This window comes from Myotis nattereri (genome assembly GCF_964212035.1).
Source record: "Myotis nattereri genome assembly, chromosome: 17".
Taxonomy (NCBI): domain Eukaryota; kingdom Metazoa; phylum Chordata; class Mammalia; order Chiroptera; family Vespertilionidae; genus Myotis; species Myotis nattereri.
Genome location: NC_138092.1, coordinates 25,567,006 through 25,592,611, shown reverse-complemented (window position 1 = coordinate 25,592,611; position 25,606 = coordinate 25,567,006). Strand labels below are relative to the sequence as shown.

Sequence of the window (25,606 nt, the reverse complement as noted above, 5' to 3'; positions counted from 1 at the left end):
ACTGTCATTTTTGGCATCATGTACACTTTCAAATGATCTATGCCTCTTTCCCTTTCATTAGTTTAGATCACTGTAGTTGACTGTTTTATGATTAAATGATTTACTCTTCAATAATAATCTGAATCTTCTAAGCTTAGGCGAGTTATACACAAATATTCTTTGAGATAATGTGCCTTTCCCCTTTCTTTGGAAAAAAAAACACACCTTCACTTGGTTTTATTTTATTAAGTGCAATGTTATTCCCTTAAAGCTATTTATAATGTAAAATAAACTATCTCCAAGTGAGGTAATACTCCAGGAACAATAAGGATCTGGTGAGGTTGCTCTCATAAGTTCTGTGATTTGTAAAATTATACAATTTTATGGTTTGAGTTTAAAGCTGAAAGGGACACAAGATCTGCTAATAATAGGCTTCTAAAGGAAAACCTGGTCCTCTGTTTCCAAGGAAAGATGGAAACTAGATTAGGTTTCACCTTCAAACTGAAAGCAAAATCGACTTGAATAGATAATCAAAACGAAAAATGAATAAATCAAAGAAAATACATCAAAATGCATGAAGAAATTACACCTGCGAGAGGAAATTGTGTTTTTAATTGTCTTCTGTATACTCTTTTTTTAAAAATATATATTTTATTGATTTTTTTACAGAGAGGAAGAGAGAGAGATAGAGAGTTAGAAACATGGATGAGAGAGAAACATCAACCAGCTGCCTCCTGCACATCTCCTACTGGGAATGTGCTGGCAACCAAGATGCATGCCCCTGACCAGAATCGAACCTGGGACCCTTCAGTCCACAGGCCGACACTCTATCCATTGAGCCAAACCAGTTAGGGCGTCTTCTGTATACTCTTTTATACTTATTAACATTTTTTAATAAATACTCAGTATTACTTTAACAATGAAAATGTACAGGCTTTTTAATTGAACACACTCAGTACAAACAGAACCTAAGATGAATAATGTGTTAAGAAGCAAAAGCCCCACCACCTAAAACCATCCTTAAAAAAAACTTCAGGAGCAAGTTCTCTGCATTGTCAATCCTGATTCTCACAGACCCTGCACACATCTTCCATGAACATTCATGAATGTTTACTGAATAATAACCATGTTCATCTATAAATAAAAATACTCTGACCTCAGAGAATTTTGATATCTGGACATCAGAAATGTCTAAATAGTAAATTTATCAATGAGGATTCTGGTTTCAGTTCCAGTAGTGAAAACAATCACAGCTATTAAGACTAGAGAAGGCCACAACTGAAGACAGAAGGAAGATTCCAGCATGCTAGGTAGAGCAAATAGCATTAGATGATGCAGGACAGCATAAGACATGTACGGGAACCCTGAGCTGGACCGATGTTGCTGTTACTGTCTTACAGTTGACAGGTTGGAAGAGATGAATTTTAAGGTCTCTTCCACATCTAAAAGCCAATAAAATAAAATTGAGTAAAACGATTCAACATTTAAAAGAATGCGGTCACTGCATATTACTAATATGGAAAAATGTTAGACATTAATTATTATGTGAAATGAAGTGAGTCACTGACTCTAAGGTATGATCCCATTTGCGAAACATAGAAGAATTCTATCTGTCTGATATATGCATCTATAAGATATATACCTACATATTATATTGATATATGTCTGTATACGTAGCAGGTAGACTTTCTTGAAGGAGAACAAACTGGTACAAATGGGTATTTGGGAAGTGCTCTTCTCCCATTTATTTTCCTAACATAATCTGGGAACTGAGTTCACCAAATAGGTTGATCACTGGGATGCGAGGAAGGATGCTGACCTTTACTAGAGGTTCTCATTGCCTCTTTGTTTCCCTGACACATAAACTCTCCAGCATGTGACCCCACTGGCTTTAAGCTGCTGTGAGACAGGAACAACTTAGTTCTCATTGTATCCCTGGTACATAACAGGTACTTTAAAATACGTGATGAAAGGAAGAACTCTTCCAAAACAACCTTCCAACTACTTGTTCCACCTTTATCCTCTCCTCCCCAAACCCTCTTGTCCATTGCACCAAGGTTATTTTTCTCAAACCCTGATTTCCTCAGGTCAGCCCCCCCTCCATAAAACTTCCCATGGCACACTATTTCCTTCAGGGTAGAGCTCACACTCCTTATTCTGCAACACAAACCACTCTGTAACTCTATCTTCCGTCTTTTCCATGTGCCGCTCATTGTTTCGCAAACACACTGTGTGCTTAGATCATTCCATGACTGAGTGCTCTTCTCCCATTTATTTACCTTTAAACTCATGCTTCAAAATGTAGATCAAATTTCTCCTCCTCCTTTACAAGTAATTAGCCTGCAGTAGCATTAACTGTTTTCATTTCTGGACAACCACAGTATAATCTCCATTTCCAGACTCATATTCTTGACTGGTCATGATAGGCAAACACCTGTTCTCTTGCAATACTGAGAATAAGCACTCAGAAGCAATCATATATTATTACTGCATTCCAAGTGCCTGGCATGGGAGCTTTGAGAATGACTAGGAGAGTTAAATGTTTATTAATGGAATTTAAAAAATAAACAACCACTTCTGTGCTTGGAAGTTTTTTTAGAAAGTACCTTAACAGCTCAGATAAGAGGTGTTAAGAAACTCTTGTGATGAAGACGGAAACTAGGAGAGCCATTTCAGAGGTAAACCAGGGAATTATTACCCTGTCTACAGAGTTATAAAATAGATTCTCACTCACAAAATTACATAACTATTCTTTGATGAACATTCACTACTCTGATATTTTCAATGAAATAAACATACTGCAATTTTGTTAGAAAATCTGTAATTACATGGATATTTATCTATTTTTAAAAATTCAATATATTTGACATATGATAGTGTATAAACTTAAGGTGTACAACATGTTAAGTGGATACATTTACTAGTACATGCTGTAATATGGGTGCCACTATAGGGAAATTTAGTACCTCCATCACATTACATAGTTACTGTACAATGTTGTCGTCAGTGTTCCTTATATTATGCATTACATCTGCATGTCTTATTTACTACTGGTTGCAAGTTTGTACCCTATCAGGATTTGAGAAGCATTTGTTTTAAGGAGAAAATATATTTTAGGAATACCTTGGTTTTTAAATGATCAAACGAACAAAGCCAACAAAATCTTAAATCTAAAATCACATCATTATTGTATTATTCTTTTACCTTCTTTTGCTGGTGGAATGGTTGGAGGAAAAGTAGGTGGTTGAGTAGGAAGCGATTCTGTAGAGAGGAAGAAAGAGCATCAATTAGTCATCTCATCTGTGGTGAAGAGAGGGAGGTCATGGAGTAATCATTCTTCAGGGGATTCAATGACTGGGACAGATCTCGCCTTAGAGAATTGAGTGGCTGCTATAAGTTAGCCACAGCCTGTAAAAACTGCCTCCATCCATCCCCTCCGCCTTAGAAGGAAGGCTTGAAATGCCATTTCGCCACAGTTCAATTTACCCAGCAGGAGTAGATACAATCAAGCTGTCAACTACAAAGTGGTTCTAATGTTGATTTAAGGCAGGAATCCTGCCAACCTATTTCACATTAGTCTCTGGCTTCTTTCACACATGTAAACATCATTTCCATTCTGCCTAAGCAAGGATTGACCATCAATCCTTGTTCATTAGCACTTTCTCCCTTCTCATTCTGCATTCCCATGATGTGGTCCCCAGTGGAATCTGATTCACTCTCTATTCTACCCAGACTGCTTCTGGAAAACTTTAAGTTCTGAGGACCAAATGGCAGGACATCAGGAGACCACAGGTCAGTTCAACCTGGATGATGAGGGATGACAAGTCCATGTAACATGTGGAGGTTAACAGACCTGGCGATAGTTCATCAGAGGAGTGACTATCATACCAGGACAAATCACCAGGAAGTTATGGCATCATCAAGCAAACATCCTAAATATTATTTTTATGCGTTCTTTTCTATCTTGTTTGATGCTAAAAATTTAAGAAAGACTGAGAAAATTCTTATTTCCCCAGTTTAATATGTGGTAAAATCTTCAATTAATCATAGCCATTAGCAGAGGGAGATGTTCAGCTAAGGGAGACAGTAAGTGCCAAGTGGCTGGAAGGATTTGAGCTCAGGCAGACTGGTTATTTGCCGGGAATGTTGTAAAGGGAATTCCTTCCCTGGCAGGAAGGTTGGAAGAGATGAATTTTAAGGTCTTTTCCAAATCTAAAAGCCAATAAAATAAATCTGAGTAAAATGATTCAACATTTAAAAGAATGAGGTCACTGTATATTACAGATATGGAAAAATGTTAAACATTATTATGTGAAATGAAGCAAGACATTGAATCTATGGTATGATCCCTTTTGTGAAACATTAAAAAAAATTATCTGATATATTTATCAGGTACATATCTATATATTTATATTGATCTCTCTCTCTCTCTCTCTCTCTCTCTCTCTATATATATATATATATATATATATATACATATATATATGTGTATATATATATATATATATATATATATATATATATCAGGTAGACATTCTTAAAGGAGACCAAACTGATACAAATAGGTATTTAGAAGGAAGAATGAAGAAGAAATAGGGAGGTTGACAATACACTTTATACCTTCTGTTGCATTAGTATGAATATATATCCCTGTTGTCTTTCAAAGGCAACTTTTGAAGCTAAAAAGTTTCAAAAGTTAAAGAGAGAGAAACCTTAACACTAAAATTAGGATTGCAAAGCTTTCTTTAAAGCACCACAAAATGCTATTAAAGCCAGATTTATTTATCTTAAAATCTGTGGAAGCAAGATGTATGCATTTTTTTTAAATGAGGAAAATTGAGGCATATCCGAAGTTCAGTCAATAAATCAAGAGCAAGTCAATGGGAGGCTCTGGCGGACAGATCAATATGTTTGAGCAGAACATCTGGCCAAAGAATCCCTTGGGTAGGAAGAACAATACACTGGTGATGCGTGTTTACACTCTCTATGTGGCATACAGATGGCCCCTGTCTCCAAGCATGTGAGGGGCCGTCACATAGAAGAAGGAGCGGTCCTGATCTACGTGGCTTCAGATTGCACTGGAGCCAGTGCGTGGAAGCTGCAAAAAACAGATGTCCCCAACATAAGGAAAACATTTACATCAACCAGAGCTGTTCAATTTAACCCTCAGTTGGTAGTGAAGAGTCGTGGGGTTAGTATTAGGGGAAGGAAAGTAGATCCGGGGTCACAAACTGAAATGTCTTCAGAGGTCAGGCAAGTAATGAATATGAGCAAAGAACTAGCCCAAACATTAAACAGTAACAACTTGAGATCACAGACAGTCTAAAAGAGACAGCAGTTACTGATTCCAGCAGATAGGCACTGTGAGGGTAAGTGTGTCCTGTGTTGTCAGAGCTTTTGAATTTTTAAAACACTTTAAAACTTTAAAAAGTTTTTTACTCTTTTTTTCAAAGAAAAACAAAAACAAAAACAAAACATGTCTGACCCCATGGCCATCACTTTGCGATCTCCAAGTGATGACAGAAAGTATTTGTTCAATAAGATACAAACTGAAAGCTTCTCAACACATTCTCTTTTACTGGATCTTCACCACCACCACTGGGCTAAGAGAGTAGCTATTTAATTTTACTGATGAGCAAAAAAAAGCTCAGAGACACTGAATTGCCTAAGGCCACAATGCTTGAAAGGGCCCCAACTGAGCCTGTTTGATGCTAAATCCAGTGCACTACCAGGGCTCTAATAAGTTTAAAATTATATGATCCTCTATCCATAAAATAGAATTCTAATCAGCAATAAAAAGAAACAAACCTCTGATACATTCTACAGTGTGGATAAACCTCAAAAACATATGCTAAAATTAAAAAACAACAACCCACAAACATATGCTAAGTGAAAAATGCCAAATGCAAAAGGTTACATACTATATATTCCCATTTGTAGGAAATGTCTAGAAAAGGCCAATATACTATGAGAAAAGAAAGTAAATTGCCTGGGGCTGAAGAGGGGACTGGGGATTGACTGAACAGACATGAAAGATATCTTTGAGTTGGTGAAACGTCTCAGAGTTGTATTGTAGTGATGGCTGTTCAATTCTTTGTATTAAAAAGTATTGAATTGGACATTTAAAACCGGTGAATTTTATGTATTGATATACATACACCTCAAATACCTGTGTAATATAATGTTGAATACTTTAGTTATGAAAATCTTTGTATTAGAAAAAATAGATGATTCCATTTATTAAACATTGTCTTTCTGTGTTTGAAAGCCACACATTGATGATTTCTTTCCACGTGTCCCAGATCAACTGAAAGACTGATCTATTGCCAGGAGAAAAAAAGTGTCACATAGATGACAGAGGGGTTTCCAAGGAAATCCCAGTGCCCACCACCTCTTCCAACACAGATCTTCAGGGATTTTGAGTTTAAGTTCAAGATTCCAAGTTAAGCACACAAATGTCCCCTAGAATTCACTGCAGTTCAAGTCATTTTAATGCCTGTGGCCTCTAGGTCAGGAATCCTTGATTAGAAGCCATTCCAAGAAGCTGACACTCTCCTTGCTCTTTAGAACATGTAAAAAGTGCTTTGTTTTAATTTTATACTTTGCCTTTCCCTTCAGTGCATCAGATCTGCAGCCAACTTGGAAAAAGTACAAGAGCCTCTTAAGTAGGCAATAACTCTAGGGTCAGTCAATTGGAACATGTTGGCTCCATGCCCACCCACATGACTGTGGTAATATGCCATTGTTTTAATGTCAGGACCCGGTCCTTAAACTTCATTTCACACTCCACATACCACAAGTGTTCCTTATGGGTATAGATCACAATATAAGTCATTGTTCAAGCACTTTGCCATCATATGGCCTTATAATTCCTTGTGAAGTGTACGAAGCATGGGGAAATGCCATACAGATGCATCAATGGGCCACATGCAGTGAACTCTGAGCCTGGATTGGAGGAATAAAACTTGTATTACAGATAGCCCTGGGCAGAAATAGCTAATATTCTTCTAAATGGAATAAAGTTGTTTTTTTTTAACCCAAACAGGATGCCTAAAAACTATGCGTGGAGATGGGGATCAGGAGAGAAGGCACTAGACTTACGTGTTTTTTCCATTATGCTCACACTGGGTCCCTCAGTCTCCTGAAGCTTTGTGTAAACACTGATTTTATATTGTGAATCGGGCTGAAGTCCATAGAAGCAATGCCTGCTTGTCCCTCCACCCACAGTAGATTCTTGCTTTTGTGTATCTATAATAAAAACAAAACACATGAACATGACATTTTAAAAAAACAGCCAACCATAGGTGATTTGCTTCTAAAATGCTTAATATGCCTGGCCTAATCAGATAACTCTAGGATGAATTATACTTGTTTGAGGAATTACCTATTTATATAAAAGGCTAATATGCAAAGTGTCCCCTTGGGAGTTTGACCGGGAAAATGGGAGTTCGATTGCTTGCTATGACATGTGCTGACCACCAGAGGGTAGCACAGAACATGGTGGGCGACCAGTGGTGGCCTCAGGGAGTGAGGGAAGTGAGTGAGGGAGGCAGGGAGGCAGGAGGCAGGAGGCAGAAAGGCATGAGGCGGGGAGGGAGGGAACCTGATCGGCCCTGATCACCAGCCAGGCCCTAGGAACCCTACTCATGCCTGGATTTTGTGCACTGGGCCTCTAGTATCATATAATTGTTTTTTGTTTTTTTTAAAAGAATCATTGTATCACACAAATTTCCATTTATGTGATTTTCCCTCTAGAACAATTATGCAAATTTCCCCCTAGAATGATTTTCATCTGATCCTTAAGTTGTATCCATCTAGCCAAAGCTTTACATAGCTTTATTTCTAGAAATTAAAAAATCAGTGTTAAAAATATATTTGAGACACCTGGGGAATTGAAGCATCTATGTCATAATGTCCAGCAGAGTGTCCTGGGTCCTGCATGTTCTCTGGTTGGGGGTCTCAGTAACTACTCATAGGACATTAACTACATCACACATATTTTTTAGTGGTTAAAAAAACTCCTTCAAAATTTTATCTGCAGCTTATTAAATATAAAGAAAAGAGAGAAAACATAAAAACAGACCAGTTGCTTTTTTAACTTCAAAATGCAAAAATGTTAAGTACTTATTTTTTCCTACTTTGAAAGTATAATACCTGTTAAATTTCAATCTATATTTTAACATATAGGAACAAAACATATATATTACAATATACATTTGTCAGAACAAACATAACATGTGTTATTTAAATATGTCAATGGATAAATCCTGATTTTTAAAAATATAAACTAAAGCCTTTTGTTCAATGAAATTTAAAACTTATTTTTATAACTGTAACTATTAAAGAGTATCAAAGTGAACTTTGTAATATAATCTTTAGTAATACATTTGTTCAGAATGAATTAAAGTCTACTTCAATAATTTCTTTATCATGCACTTTACAAAATGATGAAATGAAAACATTACTTAGGTGTTTGTGAGGTTATAAACTGCTATGAAAGGAGTTTGATAGCAAGGAAATATTAGTAACCCTGTGCTCTGCTTTACTGGTGTCCAAGTTCAGTCTGGCTCAGCACCCCACTAAAGCTGCTTCTTTCTAACCCTTAACCACAACTTTGGAGCCTCTTGCAAGCTACTGTGAGCCACCTGTAATGCAAACATTTCCTAAACCCTATGCATGAATCATATTCATCTATCGCCATGAGAGTTTCCAGGGACTCTCCTGGAATCAATTCTAGAAATGTGCTCTTCTGCCATCTCCTCTATTTCTTGTGAATACCCATGCACTCTACAGACCCTTGACAATAAGAATATAAATGGGTTTTACTGCTCAAAAAAAATCTACAAATTTTTGGAAAATTGGAACAGTCACTGTAAAATTAATGGGAAACAGTATGGTTTGATTCCCAATACTAACAAAGAGGGGTTACATGAATGGGGGTGTATCCATGTTGCTTTTGGCATGTGTGATTCATGTCTAATGGCTTTGCCCTAAAGGAAAACATTTAAACTGATCAAATGATGACTAATTTTCTCAACCCCATGTGCCAAAAGCAGGGAGTTCATTTATTTTTTGGAACAGGGAGAAAAAATTCTGTCTTTGTGCATTCATTCTTATGAAGCATGCTCCGGGTTGTTGTCATGCTGATAATGATGCCATAATTTGACTCACCAAAATGTCCCAAGAGTAGTTACTGAGATCCCCAACCAAAGAATATGCAGGATCCAGATACTCTGCTAGAACTTTATGATATAAATGCTCCCATTCCATAGGTGTCTCAAATACCCTGATCCCCCATCATAATGTTACAGCTTCAAAAAGCTTAATCTTCATCTGGAAACAGCCACATGCCCATCAGTAGATGAGAGGGTAAAAAAAAGCTGTGGTACATTTACACAATGGAATACTATGCAGCAATAAAAAAGAAGGATCTCTTACCCTTTGAGACAGTCTGGGTGAATCTGGAGACTATCATGCTAAGCGAATTAAGCCAGTTAGAGAAAACAAATATCACATGATCTTACTTATAAGTGGAATCTGATGAACAAAATAGGTCCAGAGGTATGAATGCATGAGACAGAAAAACAGATCTCAGTGAAGGAGAGGGGGTTAAAGGGAAGGGGGACAGAGATTAACCAAAGAACATTTATGGCATAACCCATGGACACAGACAATAGCATGAAGAAGGCCTGAGGTGGGGTGGGAGTGGGGTGGAGCGGGGCTAAAAGGGAGAAAATGCAAGACATCTATAATACTGTCAACAATAAAATAAAATTTATTTAAAAAGTTTAATCTTGAGAGTAGGTTGCATTTCATGACCCCACCCCTTTTTTTAAGGTAGGCTCTCCATTATGCTTCGATTCTCTCTCTTTGTTAAAAAGGGAAAATTGACATATCAACACCTATACATAGAAGACAAATTGAGCATCCTTTGAAACTTTTTTTTTAAACAGAGAGAAAAGAAATTCACTGAGTTATGGAGATGAGGGAGGGAATATAGCATTTGGACCCATGTCATGTGTAAATACATGAACTTGAAGGGAAATGTTATGCTGAACCTCAGATGCAAAGTCAAACTCAAAACAGCTGGAGAGAGACAGAACTCCAGAGCATCCACAGAACTAAAGGAGGCTCTCATGGGGTTCTGATTTACCCAAGACCAAATGTCTCTGTCTTTGGTCTATCCTACTACTAACCAAAAGCCTACAATTTAATTTGGCAAGTGAAGGACTGACTCAAAGCAGATTTTATTTCAGTCTCTCCTGAAAGGACCTTATCCTTCTGGTAATCTTCTTTTTGGGGTGTGTCTTGGCTATGTAAAATGTAACAATATTTACATGGGTAGAGGACATCTGTATTTTCTCATGTCTTGCATCTAAATCCCTCTTTATTTGAATCCATTCTTCCCCAATCTTGGCCTTTATGATTTGGGAAGGACAGGGAAACAACCCCTCTCTCCCTCCAAAAAAAAAGGGGGGGGGGGCGTGGTGGAAGTCAACTAGATCCGACCCGTCAATTTATTTCATGATCTTGAATTCAATGATGGATTTAGGGGCATCTGACACATATTGGCTCAGCTCCTGGACTGTTGTTAGTTACTGAGAAAGAGTAGCTCTTTTCTTTTTTTTTTCTTTTTTTAACAAAGACTGTTAAGCTAGAAGCTGAGAGGATGTCATTCTGGATCTGACTGAGGCCAACTCACAGAATCTGGTTGAGAATGAACCAGATACTAGTGAACTTTGCAGTATATTAGCCAAGAAATCGATCCTTTTGCTTACGTCTCTTTTATCTGCACTTTTGCCATTTACAAACAAACAAACCTGAATGATACAGCCTCGCTACCTTTGCTCGCAAAAACCTTGGAAATGTGTATGTATTTCAGGTAAAAACCTCAAAAGAAGTAATTTTAGAGAAACTGAAGTCCAAAGAAGAAAATTAGCCAACAATTATGGTTAGAACAGAGGTCTCTCCACTGACTTCATCCCAAAACATGAGTGCACATGACCAAACCATAGGGAATATTATTTTTTTTAAAGAAAGAACCTGGAAACAGTTACCTGTCAAACAATAGGAATTTGCCAGAGGTATTTAGAAACAGGTCAGCCTGGGATAAAGTGTTTCTCCATCACATGGAGGAATTAGGTCTCATTTCTCTCTATTTCCTCTGTGGTACAAACACTAAAGTTTCTGCAAAGGCAATATTTGTAAGCCAATGGGCGCTATTACAGAGTTAAAACAGCAGGGACTCCAGGACTCATCAGCCCATGGAAGAATGGGCATCTGACCACACGTCCTTCAATGCAGTGGTCAGGATGATGATCACATTTCTCTAGGAGATAAAGAAACCCAACCTAAAACAAGTTCATAGAGACAGAGAACAGATTAGTGGTTGCCAGACGCAGTGGGTGAAGGGTGGGAGAAATAGGTGAAGAAGGTCAAAGATAAAAAAGAAAGAAACTCAATCTAATTTGTCCCCCACTCCAAAGTAGAAAGACCATTCCTTGACCTAAATTGCATAAGTTAAAATATTTAAACATAGTCCTCACTGCTATCTCCACATTCAGTCCCCACACCCAACACTCCTTTTTGAGGTTATTGATTATAGTCTGTTGATGTCCTGTAGGTTAATGATATTCAGTTAGATAACTGGATAAATGAGATGTAGGTTAACTAGGCTCATAAATCTCTCAGCTATAAATGTTGATGAAAAATAAATACTTTTGTTCATTATTGTTTAATTGAGACTATTAAGTCTCTGTTAAAGAGGCTTCTGGCAGCCTGAAAATTATACTGAAGGAGTACAAGTTAACTTAACTTAAAGATAAGAAGGAAATGTGGACTCCTATTTTTTTGCTAGTAAAGATCCTGGCTTCAGAAAGAGCTTATGGATTACCAGATCGATGTCACCAGGCACATCAATCATATCCTCTGATAAGAATCCCAATGTTATTTTGCAAATAGGCTACACTAAAAGCATTTAGTTAAAAATACATATGGAAATTCACCATAGCTAAGATTTGGAAACAGCCTAAGTGCCCATCAGCAGATGAGTGGATTAGAAAACTGTGGTACATATACACAATGGAATACTATGCTGCGGTAAAAAAAAAGGAACTCTTGCCTTTTGCAACAGCATGGATGGAACTGGAGAGCATTATGCTAAGTGAAATAAGCCAGTCAGAGAAAGATAAATACCACATGATCTCACTCATTTGTGGATTATAGAGAACAACATAGACTGATGAAAAGGGACAGACCCAAAGACTGAGAAACAGCGATAAGGCTATCAATCCCCAGAAGGAAAGTAGGGGAGGGCGGGGGTAAGGGGAAGAGATCAACAGAAGGACTTGTATACATGTATATAAGCCAAACCAATGGACATGGACAACGGGGGGATGGGAGCATGAGTTTGTGTGTGTGGGGGAGGTTGGGGGTTAAAGGGGGGGATGAGGACACATTTGTAATACCTTAACTAATAATAATAAAAAAAAAATACATATGGAATTCGCTAATTCCACCAATAAGACAGTTTTCATATAATTTTATGTAAATCTACATAATTATAATTTTTATGAAAGATAATAAATAAATCCACAGGAACCTATGTCCCTTCATGTCAACTTCTTAAATGTTATAAAAAGATAAAAGCATGAGGGGGTAATTTGGAAGTGTGATTTTTATACTTAGTATTTTTTAAAGCTTAACAAATTCCAATAAACATCAACCCTTCCATATTAAAATGTGAATTAGCTAGTTGTTTAAAGATATATGAAACATAACTCAAGATTTTATCATTGTTTCACAAGGATTGCATATCTTTCATCTACTCCTGCTTAAGCATCCCATTAATCATATTAAATATAACCACAGAATCCCTGTGATGGTCCTGACTTTCCCTTACTCAATGTTCATTCTGAATTAAAGTCAGTCACTTATGTTTAGCCCATGTCAGGCTAAAGGAATTCCTACAGGATCACACACAGGGAACCAAGGGATTAGTGGCTTTAATTCAGCCACTAATTGTGGAGACAATAATGCCTAGGTTGGGGTGGGTAGAATCTCTTCTCATGGTGCTCTTATTCTATTGTATACCATCTCCTGAATGAGAGTCTGTTGCTCACCAATCACCCCAAAAGTAAAAAAAAAAAAAATCACTACGAAAAATATTCAAGTCAAACCTAGATCCCCAATGAGTAACTACCACAATTATAGGACTGATTTTAATGTTTGTTAATCCTGGCTATTGGGTTCCTATTACAAATAGAAGCTGACATTTCTCAGGTGCTTAATGTGTGCAAAGCACTGTTACAAGTCCTATCTCAGCTTAATCCTCACAGGATACCAGCATATCCGCACTATGGTCCCACCATTAACAGACGAGAAAGTGGAGGTTGGAGAGTTCAATAATTGGCTTAACCAGTCACTTTGACTCCATATCCTGCATGATCCATAACACAATATTGCCTCCTCAATGAGAGGGCTCTGCTCTAATGTTATGTGCATGTTGTCCATAGGGACTTGCACAGAGCTAAGTCCTCAGTCCTTGACAAAAACAGATGTGGTGAGTTGTACTTACCCTGGACGGATTCTATAACTATCCTGTAGGCCGTGGCATGACGGTGCACCTGCCACTGAGCACACAAGCTGGTCATTTGAATCTGGTCTGCTTGAAGATTGGTCACACCCAAAAACACTGTAAGGAAACAGAAACAGAGCTATAGCACACTGCAGACAATGCCACAAATGTCCCCAAGTCCACAGTGAACTTTAACATGATAAAATATGAATTCAAAGTTCCTTAGTGAGAGGTGGGAAGAAACCCATCAACTCACAATACATTTTTTCACTAAAAAATAAGTTTTATGACATGAAAAAGCAGTTGTAAAACATTATACATTTTTCAGTCTGTCATATTTGTAAACAAGAAAGGAAATATTCAGAGGAAAAGAACTAGGTGCAATGGATGCTGAAATTATGGGTGACTCTTAATCTTCCCTCTTTATTTATTTGTTTTCTAAATGTTCAAAAATTAATACATATTACCTTTATAATAAAAATTAAATACAATATGTACTTATCAACCAGTGAAAGATAGTGATGGCTTAAATAAAAGGGAAGAGCAAAGTGGGCAAAATGGAAGTCTTACTCAAGGGAGAGCAGTTTCATGTGGACTGGCCTTCAAAGCATGATTGAATAAAAATGAGAAAATTTTTGAAAATTTAAAAATAAAAGATTTAACACAGATTCCTATTAATCTATGATGTTAAAAAATGATTCACCAAGAAGTTATTTTGGGAAGCAGTAAAATTATTGTTTTTCTAAGACAGCAGAAGAGTAAGCATATGATGTTTATCATTTAATCCAAGAAGAAAAAGCAAAAACTGAATAATATTTGCTTTCTCTAATGACCTCTGATGCTCATCCATCTCATTTTTTCTTACTTCTTCCTCTCTCTTAGCTACCTAATAAAATGTTTTAAAAAGCTCAAAATTATTTTTCAAATTGGTGAAGATGATCTTGTCTAATCACAACTTACATCTGTACATCATTCCTTTGTTAGATCAGAGAAGAAAGATCTATCTTTTTAAGCCCAATTAAAATGCCCTCTGTACCCCCATGAAAAAAGGAAAAGGACATCAATAATGATTCATATAACCACACTAAATTTAAAACACAACTGAAATTAATTTAGTTGCCATTGTGTGGAGTTTTATTTTGCTTGGGAGAAAGGGGAGAAAACACATCATAAGCTGCTCTCACTTTTACTTTGATGATAGAATATAAAACAATTTAATACTCTCTGTCTTTTTATATCTATTTGGAATACCCAACATATTTATTTAAGGAGAGAAGATGGATGGAACAGAAGGAAGAGGAAAGCAGACAAAGGGTGGTGGATAGACAGAAACAAAACAGATTAAGGAGAAGAGAGATGGATGAAAGAATCCTAGAGACAGAAAAATGGCACAGACAGAAAGGGTACTCTAGAAAGAAACTGGAGATAAACTGGAGGAGAGGGGAGGGAGAGGTTAGGAAAATGCACAGGGGCTTTTAAGGCATTTCTGAGGAAGGACTGTAGGGCTGCAATAACAGCACAACAGGAATGCCTTGGAGGTTAAGGCAGTGCCCAGAAGAATAGCACTTGAACAGCCAAGTACAAGATCAGGACCACAGTCCAAAGTCTTGCCAAATCTTTTCAAGACAGAGACTATTTCCGTTGAGATTAAATTGACTTTGTATCTAGCCCATAAGATTTGAAGATACTCCATAAAAGAGTTGCCTCTCGGTGGCCAAATATAGGTGTCTTGATATCTGTTAAAATATACACCCCATTCTTGCACAATTCCATGTATCTGTTTAATTGATTAGAGATGAGCATGAGCTAGGAGCCACGGGCATAAAGCACAATTACTACAATAGTAATGGTAGTTGTTAACCGAGCACTTGCCATATGGTAGACACTTTTAATATGTTATCTGTTTAATCTTCACAATCAGCCTGTACATGGTTATTATGATCTTCATTATAGCGTGGAGAAAACTTGGGCTCGGAGAAGCTAAGTAATTTGCTTAAGGCCATAGCTAACAAGTAGCAGATTTAAGGCTCAGACTTTTGATCACATCGTGACTATCACTCTCAAGGATGGGGCCATGCACTCAGGATGAATTTCATTAACCTGTAGCCAAACCATTTTTATGTTGGACTTTTCTGTATTATCTTTAATGTGTATTAAAAATACTGGTCTTCTGTTTAGAGTAATTATGTGGGTTTTGAAAATATTTAAGTAAAAAAAAAACAAAACAAAACCAAAAAACTGTATGTCGACTTAAAGAAATATATCAAACAGATGGTGGGGAAGTACAACAAACATCAGCAATACGGAACAAACACGCTGGAGTTGGGAAACACTGCATTATGCCACAGATTCCTGGGGGTTGCCTATGCCAATGAAAAGTCCCAGATGGTGGGACAGCATGTAAACCCTCAAAAGGTGGAGAAGGAAGTCCTTAGACTGGTACATATATCTTTTAGGCATGGTGTGTGTGTGTGTGTGTGTTAGGGTAGGGAATAATGAAAGTTTTGAGAAAAGGCAATTTCCCCCCTGGACCAACTTTAACTGGCTTGGCTGTATCATGCTACACGCTACTTGGAAAATTTCACCTAATTTGAACAATGCCAACAAAGACTTTCCAGAAGGAAATCCTATCCACCACCATCAAGTCCAGTTAAACGCCAGGCTCTGACAGTCCGCCTGCCAGCCAGGACTCTGAACTAGAGCCTGAGTTAGGAACACACCTTTCTTTCCACGAAACACCATCCAGAAAGAAAAGAAAAAGAAAAACCAGCCACCAAGTTGAAGGAGGAGTTGAGTTACAGTAAAAACAGAGAGGCAAAACCACACATGGGGCTGAGACAACAGGACATGGGCCTTACGTGTTTTCACCACGCCTGTCAGGGCATCGCTGAAGCCAGAGGCCTGGGAGGCAAATATCTTCACATTGTAGTCCATTCCGCTGAGGAGGTTTGTGATGAGAATGGTGTTAACGTTCGGTCCCACGAACGTTTCCAGGGTTGGGCCAGCAACTGAAAGGAGAAAGAGCGTATTTCGGTTACAACTGAATATGAAAACACGCCTGAAGTGAACTGTATTAGTCATGGTTTCCTAGTTGCCCAGGATTACACAGCAGTGCTGGGGTTTGAATCCAGGCCCATTCAGCTCTAAGACGGGCACACCTGACGACCATTCTTGGGCTTTCCCGGGATCTGGTCCTTTTCTTAAATATAGCTCTTTCCTTAGTGCTTACTCAAAGAAGCTGGCCCACCTCACACTCCTCCACCTGCCATACCATGAGGCCTTCACAGTGAGGCTACCGTGTGGCCACAGGCTCTGGGACACTTGCCCGACTGAAGAAGTTATCCTCAATGGCCCCTTCCCAGACACCCACTCATTTCTTAAGTAAGGTCATAGCTTCATCATTCTGATTATCTCTACCCTAACACTAACCATCCTAGAAATGCCTTTTTATTTTCAAGAAAGGTAAGAGATTCTTCCCACTTTTTTTATAAAAAATGTTTTTATTGACTTTTTAAAGAGAGGGGGGATAGAGAAATAGAAATATTGATGAGACAGAAACATCATCGATCAGCTACCTCCAGCATGCCCACTCCTCCCCCCATCCAGGAGATCAAGCCTGCAACCCAGGCATGTGCCCTGACCAGGAATTGAACTGGTGGCCTCTTGGTTCCTGGGTCAATGCTCAACTGCTGAGCTACACCGGCTGGGCAAGACTCTTCCCACTTCTTAAAGCCAAAGATAGATAGAAATATTTTGTCAAAACAAAAATAACTAATCTTAAAAGACATGTCAGCTGCCTAATCATGCTAACAATATATGTTTTTAAAGTATACTTACCACTAACAGGTTTGTAGACGATCCTATAGCCCTTTACAGGGGAAGATGGGGGATCCCACGTAATACGCAACCTGTTGTACCATTCTTCTGAGACCTGTAAGTTCTGGGGACCAGATGGTGGCACTGAGCAGGAAAGAAAAGGAAAATCAGGATTTCATGTGGTTTCTATGTTTACAATCTATAGTATTGTTAACAAAATCTGAAATATCTTCCCACAGTGTTAAAAATATTTACAGGTGAAAATACACTAAAACACATGGTGAGAAACCTTTGAGAGTCCACATCTGTTTTGAAGATTAAATATATAGGAACTAATTGTGCTTGTGATGAAATGCTTTTATCTGAAGATCAGCAGTTCATTCAATGTCACTTTGGTTTCTTCTTCAGTGAATTTTAAGTAAAATTGAACTGAATAGTGTTTATTAAAATTTCTATATACATGCCACTCTGTTCCACTATCCAAGTATGTTTGTTGAGCAATATCAAGGGTGAGCACACAATAGTAATGATGGTAATTCTTGGAGGTAAGATTCTGATGAATTTTTTTTTTTTTTGCTTTTATCTTCCTACTAGTGGCCTGGTGCATGAATTCGTGCACATTGAAAGGAAATTAATTAGAAGAAATTTTTTAATATCGCTATTCACCCTTTCTTTATAATAGAAGTGTCAACCAAATTCATGATCAACAATGACAGATGGAAACACACGCGTGATTCGCACCAGCGAGAGCTTTATACATATCATGCATGCGTTGATACTTGTTTAATTAGACCTGCTTTCTGATTTAGCTAAACTTTTTCCAGCCTAGTGAAGCACCCCAACATCTCTTTCAAGTAATTGTCAGCAGCACAGCAGTAAATATCAACACGAAGCCGATTATTATTGTAGATCATGCAGGGAGAACAAAGGGTAAAATATTTAACTGCAGCAGTGTTTGACTATATTCTGTACAGTGAGAAAACCTGAAGTCAATTTTCAAGTTCCACCATTTCTTACTTCTTTCAATCAGGTCAAGTTTCTAACCTTTCTAAATCCCTGTTTTGTGGCTAATGAAAAGAAAATAGGATTCCACCGAGTCTCCTATCTACCTACTCCAGGACTTCTGTGAGGATCAAATGAGATGAGGCATGGGAAAATGCTTCACAAACATTTGATTGCAATGTAAAATGTTTCCACCTGGGTGTTCCTGGACTGAAGAAACTGCAAGGAGACTAGTCACTAGGGAGTGGAAGCAGGCCGTTGCTAGTTGAAGACAGTGCCCACAGCGACCATTTTGGGGCTGGCCATGGGATCTCGGCAGTGTTGGCTGAGATTTGGTGGGCTGTTGCTCTGGGGTGGTGGCAGTGCCTGTGTCCCACTTGGGGGAAGCCAAGTGTTGCTTTTTGGGTGCTGTTTCTCTGTACGCATCATGGCAGCTCTTGCATTGAGCATCTACCCCCTGGTGGTCAGTGCGCATCATAGCGACCAGTTGGAAGGTGGGAAGGACGCTTAGCATATTAGCCTTTTATATAGATAAATTGCCTATATTGTTTAAAATTTTATGTTATAATTTATCAACTTTTTAATCAAAACATTAAAGCCATTTATATGGAGATCCTTTATAAACTATTGTGCATACTGATGGATAATATCCTTATCATTTTGTTGTTGCTGCAATTTAATTGTGTTGACCACTGCTTAAAATAAGTGGGCCATCCACTAACACTTTGAAATAATTTTACTATGTAGCTATTGTTACATGTGATGGTAGTTCTTCAATGAGATTTAAGTTATATTTCTATAATAATAATCTTGAAACAGTTTTTATTTGTGTGAGTATACATATGTATTTAACATGAAACCCTTTTGCAAATTATGCTAATTTTTAACATATGAAAGTTAAACCTAGATCTTTGAGCCCAGGTCATTGGCAGTTAGAGGGAGACCCTTTGTCTTCCCACCTCCTTCCTCCCCTTTCAAGTCTCCCCACAGTGAAGGGGTTTACAGTAAATTTATGAAATATTACAGTGTTAACTAACACAGTTCAAAATCAACTCAGAACAGCAGAATTTGCTAATCTTATTTTAAACCACCCTTACATGCATTTTTTAACAACCTGGATTTCAGAAAGATAAGGATGATGTCTTTAAAACACATAGTAGGTTAGGTGAATACTATTTGATTGTCTTCCTTAATTGCTGTTTAAGCCTGTGGTTTCCAAGTATTTATGTAGCAGCAAAATATGCTAGAAATTCCAACGTGTAGATCAAAGTCATGATCAAATCAAGATGCCCATGTGGGGGTGCTGTGGAAGAAAAGCTTGGAGCTTTCCCACTGCTCGGCTCTTCCCTGCCTTCTCTCTGTCCTCATGATCCCTGAGGAGATAACTGTAGCAACTCTTAGAATTCACAATACCCTGAGTGATCTTTAGCAAAGTGTGCAGGCTTGGTGGAGGTCTGGGTGGAAGAACTCTAAGCATGGTCCTGGGGAGGAGGGAGAGATGCCACCACTGTCAAATAAGAAGATAATACCTATCAGCTCAGCTGATCAGTCAGGACTTGGGGCTGCAGTTACAGAATTTAGTGACTTGCACACTTGAAAAATTCTTACTCAGATGCCTAGAGTACAAGATTCAACTCTGGCCAGGGTTCTGCAGCAAATCATATTTAACCACTGGGTAATTGTGGTAGATTAAAGATGGACACTTTTTTTTTTAACTTTGCTCCCATTGAGTGGTGGAGGCTATGACCCTCTCTTTGAATCTGTGGGTTCTATGACCACCTTGACTTGTAGACTACAGCAGAAGTGACACTGTACTAGTGTCAGGCATAGACCTTAACTTTCTGCCTCTTGGAACCCTTGCTCTTATAGTCCTTAGTCACTATCTAAGAACCATGACTACCGTGTTGGAAAGACCACATGGAAAGGCTCTCAGACTATATGGAGACAAAGGGACTCTGCTAAGTCCAGACTTCCAGGCACCCTCATCGAGATGCCAGGCATGTGGGTGAACTTGTCTCAAATACTCCACACCAACTCAGCTACCAGGTGGCCATAATCAATACTATGTGAAATGGAAGGATTTCCCAGCAAGCCTTGACTAATTTCCTAACCCACAAAATCATACAATATAACAAAATGATTGCTATTTGAAGCCACTAGTTTCTGGGGCAGTCTTCATGCAAGGGCAGACAACTACACAGTCATGAAGACAACTAAGACTTTAGGGCTTTGACCAAGGGTTTTCATGCATGTTCCTCACTTGATCACCATGGCCAATTCACCTAAAACAAGTACTTTGTGAGGACGCCTCTGCGCTGTGGGAGTCTGGCATGCAGAGATGCACAGATGAGGTCCTGGGCTCTCATAATGCTACCTTCCAGGGATGGGAGACAGACAGTGAACAAATAGCAACGTAAACAAGAAAATACCAGCCAGCAGATCATGCAGTGCCCTGACATAAGCAAAGCAAAACAAAAGCAAACAAAGCAGGATGATATCCTAGACCTAGACAGCGGGAGCTACTTCGCATGGAGGGTCAGAAAAGTCTGAGAAGATGACATGCAGATGACGCCAAAATGACAAGGAAAAGCCAGAAATGCAAACATCTGGGAAAGGATATTCCACATGGAAGGACTAGTGAGTGCATAGGTCCTATGGCAGGAACAAGCTTCAAATGTCCAATGCAGAGCAGAAAAGGAGGTATGGCTGTGGCAACTGTTAGGAGGTGAGATTAAAGAGATCCATGCAGGTCATAAATGGCCTTGGAGGACCTTGGGAAGAATGTGGGATTTTATTCTGAGTACAATGGAAAACCATTAGGACGCTTCAAAGAAAGGCAGGAGGAGGTGATTTACATTTTAAAAGCCCCTCAGGCTATTGTGCGGAGAACAAAGGATCCAAGTACAGAAGCAGAACTATTCCATAGGGCCTGGGGCATTTAGTGAGAGAGACTGTGGCTTGGATTAGGGGGGAGCAGTTAGAGGAAGATAAAGTGGACAGGCATGCAGAAAGCATTTCGGAGAATCAATAGAGCTTGTGATGAATTGGATGCTGAAGGAGTAAGATGTAGTTGTGTTTAAGTCTTAGCTTTTACAGACAAGAAAACTTAAGCCCAGAGCAGTTAAGCAACTTGCCCAAAGTCACACAGTTTGAATGTGTGAAGACAGAATTCAAACCCAGATTGTCTGTCTCCAAATTTCTTTTGCTCTTTTCACCACAGTACTCGTCCTCTGTTATTTGGGGTAAATTACCGGGAGGAGCATTTTTGAAGAATTGGTCAGCTAGTATCCACAGGGAGAAAGCTTCACTCACAGGTTTTTCCAGGGGCAGAGACGCTGACACCTTCTCCGTCATAGTAGATGGGAGTCACCGTGACCTTGTATTCCGTATCAGGAAGCAGAGGCTTCAGAAGGAGGTTGTTCTGGCCTCCAGGCACCATGACCTGTGCCGAAAAGCAAAGGGCTGTATAAGACCTCTTCTCCCACTGGCCTAATGAAGCAGGACTATAGGCACTTCCAAATGATTAGAAGTGAGATGTGTTTAGAGAGTGATGAGAAAAAAAGTATTCATGCAAAAGCATTTCTCTCTGAAATTCCCCTTACAGTAACCCCTAGTTTAAAACCTCTGATGCAGATAGTTTAAATGTGAAGCTCTTCAGCCCTGAGGAATGGTCTTCTTTCAACATATTTTCAGCATTTGTAAAGTATCCGGAAGAGACAATCATCATCTATTTGGAAAACAGGCGATCATAACTTTGGAGGGTTCATTCTGTCCTGTCTAATTCTACTTAAGTATCTTTCTGAAATTCAGCCTTCTATTCTCTACTCTTTCAGAGATAATCTAATCTCAGCATTTTGGAAAAGAATGGGTGCTAGCCAAGAACAACAGAACCACACATTTTATCCAAGTTTTCCAGATCAAAACATATTGACCAGTAACGCTAAAAAAAAAATGTTGCTAAAAGGAGATGTTTTCCTCATTCTGAACTCATCATCACTCTGTCTCAAAGGCTGTAAAAAATGAAATGCAGCCGTGGGGTCGACACCACACAAGCATTGCTGCACCGTACCATGGGGCTTAGCAGTACAGATTCTGGCATCCCTAGAAGAGACGTGGACCAGAAAAGCCACATGTTCTCAATGCAAAAACCACAAACGTTTCTGCTTGCACTCCAGCAGTGAGATGCTGACACATCTTGGGCCATTTAAGGAACTTAATCACGGCTGGAAAAATGCTGGAATATAAGAACTGACCCAAACGCGTTTAAGGCAGTCACAAGACCTGGACAGCTGGAGATGCTTTTCGATGCAGATGCCAGTAGGCAAAGGGCTGCGCTGTCTACTCCTGGATGCGAAAAGGAACCTATAAATCATGGAATAAGCCCTAAGAAAGCCTCCAGTTGAACCCAGGAGCAGCTGTTGTTAAGATATTGCTCAGCTCTAAAAACAATGGTTTACATATATATGAAAAAAGGAAATCTGAATTAGACGATTTTATAGTGGATGAATGTGATTTTGCTCCCCATAGGAAAGGAACATTGAAATATACAGGGTTGAATGAGGTGGCCCTGGGAGGGAGGGTTTCTAATAGGAGCTTTGCTTTATTCTAGAATGAGGTAGATAACTCTGGCATTAAGATAATGCAAAGGAAGAATTGTGGTTGCCCTGACTTGTATTATTACCCCATCAATGGAGCTTCCTTTAGGCTGTTTCTTTTAAATAGAACTCCTCCGGACCACAGAGCCTGGGCTTTCATGCCAAGGAGTTTGTTTAGCAAACCGCCCATGCTGGTGGTCCTTAAATAAGGTCTTCTCTCAAACTGACAAACACACGCCCTTGGAACTAATCACATTTCCACTGTGTAATACTGAAAAGCAGTGGGGCCATTTCGGAGGATGCAGCTAGCTTGCCAGCGAGTAGTTGCTGTGGTTTATAATCACAGCCATCATTTTCTCATCAATTATTATGTGCCAGGTGCTACTCTAAGTAGTCTAATATAGTAATTCACTTCATCTTCAGCACAACCCTTTCAGGTCAGTATTATCATTACACTCTTTTTACAGATGGGGAAACTGAGACCCACACAGCTATTGAGAAAAGGAGCCAGGTTGAAATCCTGGACATGTGGTCTGAGCCTTTAACCACCACCCTCTACTCTGTGCTGCTGGAACCTTTTAACCCTAATGATATTCATGTCAGTTTCCTCTGCCCCTCTGGGGTATGCGAAGTTCCTTCCGCTTGGCCTCTGCTTGTTTGCACAAAGCAAGGTAAAGATGGGCTCCTACCAAACACAGATGCTGGAGATCACAGCAGATGCTGGTTTGTTTATAAAACAATTCTATAAAAGATGCTCACGGTTGAGTGGGATGCAAGTCTAACCAGCAAACTTCATGTTTTAATTTTTGTCACAAATGCAACTTCACATCTGGCTCCATCATTGCCCAAAGCTCTTCAGGGCAGCCTGATTTTTTCCAGGAAGCGGTTCCCTCAGAAGAAAGAGGATTCCCTGCATCTCACTGTGCTCCCGTCTAATAACGCTCTCTTTCTGGACAGTGATTCCCATGCTATCTGTGGTGATGGATTAGGTGGTGTTGGTGCTGTTGTTTTAATTCCCAGCCATTGAAGACCAAGATTTTTATGAAATACAATAAAACAAAATTGCTGGATAAGTGGCCATGTTCTTGGATGTTTCAGCGATGTCAAATTGCTATACATGTTTCTAAAGCTTCACCTTCACCTCTGAATTTATCTGGTAGGAGACTGAGCCACACTCTGAGTCTCCCTGCTCTAGGATATTTCTTATAAGCCAGAATTCAGGTCATGGTTATGGATTTTGACACCCAGAAAAGTCTGGAATCCTGATTAACCTTTCAGAAATAAAGAATTGTGAGCCTGGCCGGTGTAGCTCAGTGGTTGAGTATCAACCTATGAAACAGGAGGTCATGGCTCGATTTCTAGTCAGGGCATATACTTGGTTTGCAGGCTCAGTCCCCAGTAGGGTGCGTGCAAGAGGCAGCCAATCAGTGATTCTCATCATTGTTGTTTCTATCTCTCTCTCCCCCTCTCCCTTCCTCTCTGAAATCAATTAAAACAAAAAAAAGGAGAAGAAGTGTGAGACCTCTCTACTCTGACAACAAAACTCAGGGCCATGTCATTGCCACTTTTCCAGATCTCAGAGCAGAGGTGAAAGTCAATCCTTATGAAACTTTTGACAGGTAGCTTTACTTTCTAAGAGTTCAAAAGCATTTTATTGGAAAAATTTGGTAGATTTGATTATGCTTAGGAAATATATAAATACGTCACTTCAACTGGCAAAGTAAATTTAATTCCCTTTGTTTATATACAGTGTGTCCCCAAAAAATGTATACACACTTAACGGCTGATAGCTCAATTGATGGTTCTTTCTCTTCAGTTAACCCATTGGAATGAATAATTATTCAACGTGTGTATACATTTTTGGGGACATCTTTTATATACTAAAGCTTGACTTTGGTTTATAATCTTCTATATGTACACTGTCCTCCAACATCAATAGTCTATCTTGTCATTTCCTGAAGTAAATGTAATCAGCTTTTATAGTTAGGGAAATTTTAGAAAGATGGTAAGAGGCATTTCTCAATCCACACACATTTCCTTTATCACCTTTGTAACGTATTTTAGCCATCTGCCATTCCCTGCCATGTGTCATTATTTTAAGGTATCTCTTTGGTGCCCTTGGGTTTTGATAGAAAATTGCAACTGTCTGTCCCACGGTAATTTAAATTTAGATGTACCACTTTCTGTCTCCAATAACAATACATTACATTTGCATAGCAGTAACAATTCATAAAACACTGAGATATAAATCCCCAATTAATCCTCAGTTAGGTCCCTGACAATATGCCTGTAAAGCAAGAGTGCAGAATCCAATTTAATTAGAATTCACTAAGGCGCCTGATATTCAAAGAATTCTAGAATACTTTCTTCTGTACTAGTTTACTGAAAACACTTCTGCGCAGTAAAGAATCACTACCAAATTTATCAATATTTTTCATTTTTATTAAGGGTTTGTTTAACTGGGGCACATGTGCTTTAAGATTTTTTATCTATTTTTCCCCACTTCATTTATGTTGTCGTCGAAGTGTTTCTAAATAAACAGTGTGGAATGAAAGACACTAACAAAGGGAAAATTATCTAGGGACAATCCAAAGAAAATATTATCATTATTTTACCTTGTATAGCTTACAAGTGCATG

The 25,606-nt window shown here is 38.7% G+C and overlaps 1 protein-coding gene across 3 annotated transcripts in view; it reads right to left on the bottom strand.

Annotated features, from left to right (window-relative positions):
• The window catches only part of COL14A1 (collagen type XIV alpha 1 chain), a gene marked incomplete at its 3' end in the record, with an annotated part of 161,900 nt that overhangs the window by 79,600 nt on the left and 56,694 nt on the right, over window positions 1-25,606 (bottom strand). For all 3 annotated transcript variants that reach the window (XM_081111510.1, XM_081111512.1, XM_081111511.1), the window contains exons 19-24: window positions 21,686-21,815; window positions 17,393-17,515; window positions 16,414-16,563; window positions 13,556-13,672; window positions 7,081-7,227; window positions 3,184-3,240 (exon numbers count right to left, since the gene is read on the bottom strand). In XM_081111510.1, the coding sequence (XP_080967636.1) occupies window positions 3,184-3,240; window positions 7,081-7,227; window positions 13,556-13,672; window positions 16,414-16,563; window positions 17,393-17,515; window positions 21,686-21,815 (724 nt within the window). The remainder of the gene's footprint in view (window positions 1-3,183; window positions 3,241-7,080; window positions 7,228-13,555; window positions 13,673-16,413; window positions 16,564-17,392; window positions 17,516-21,685; window positions 21,816-25,606) is intronic.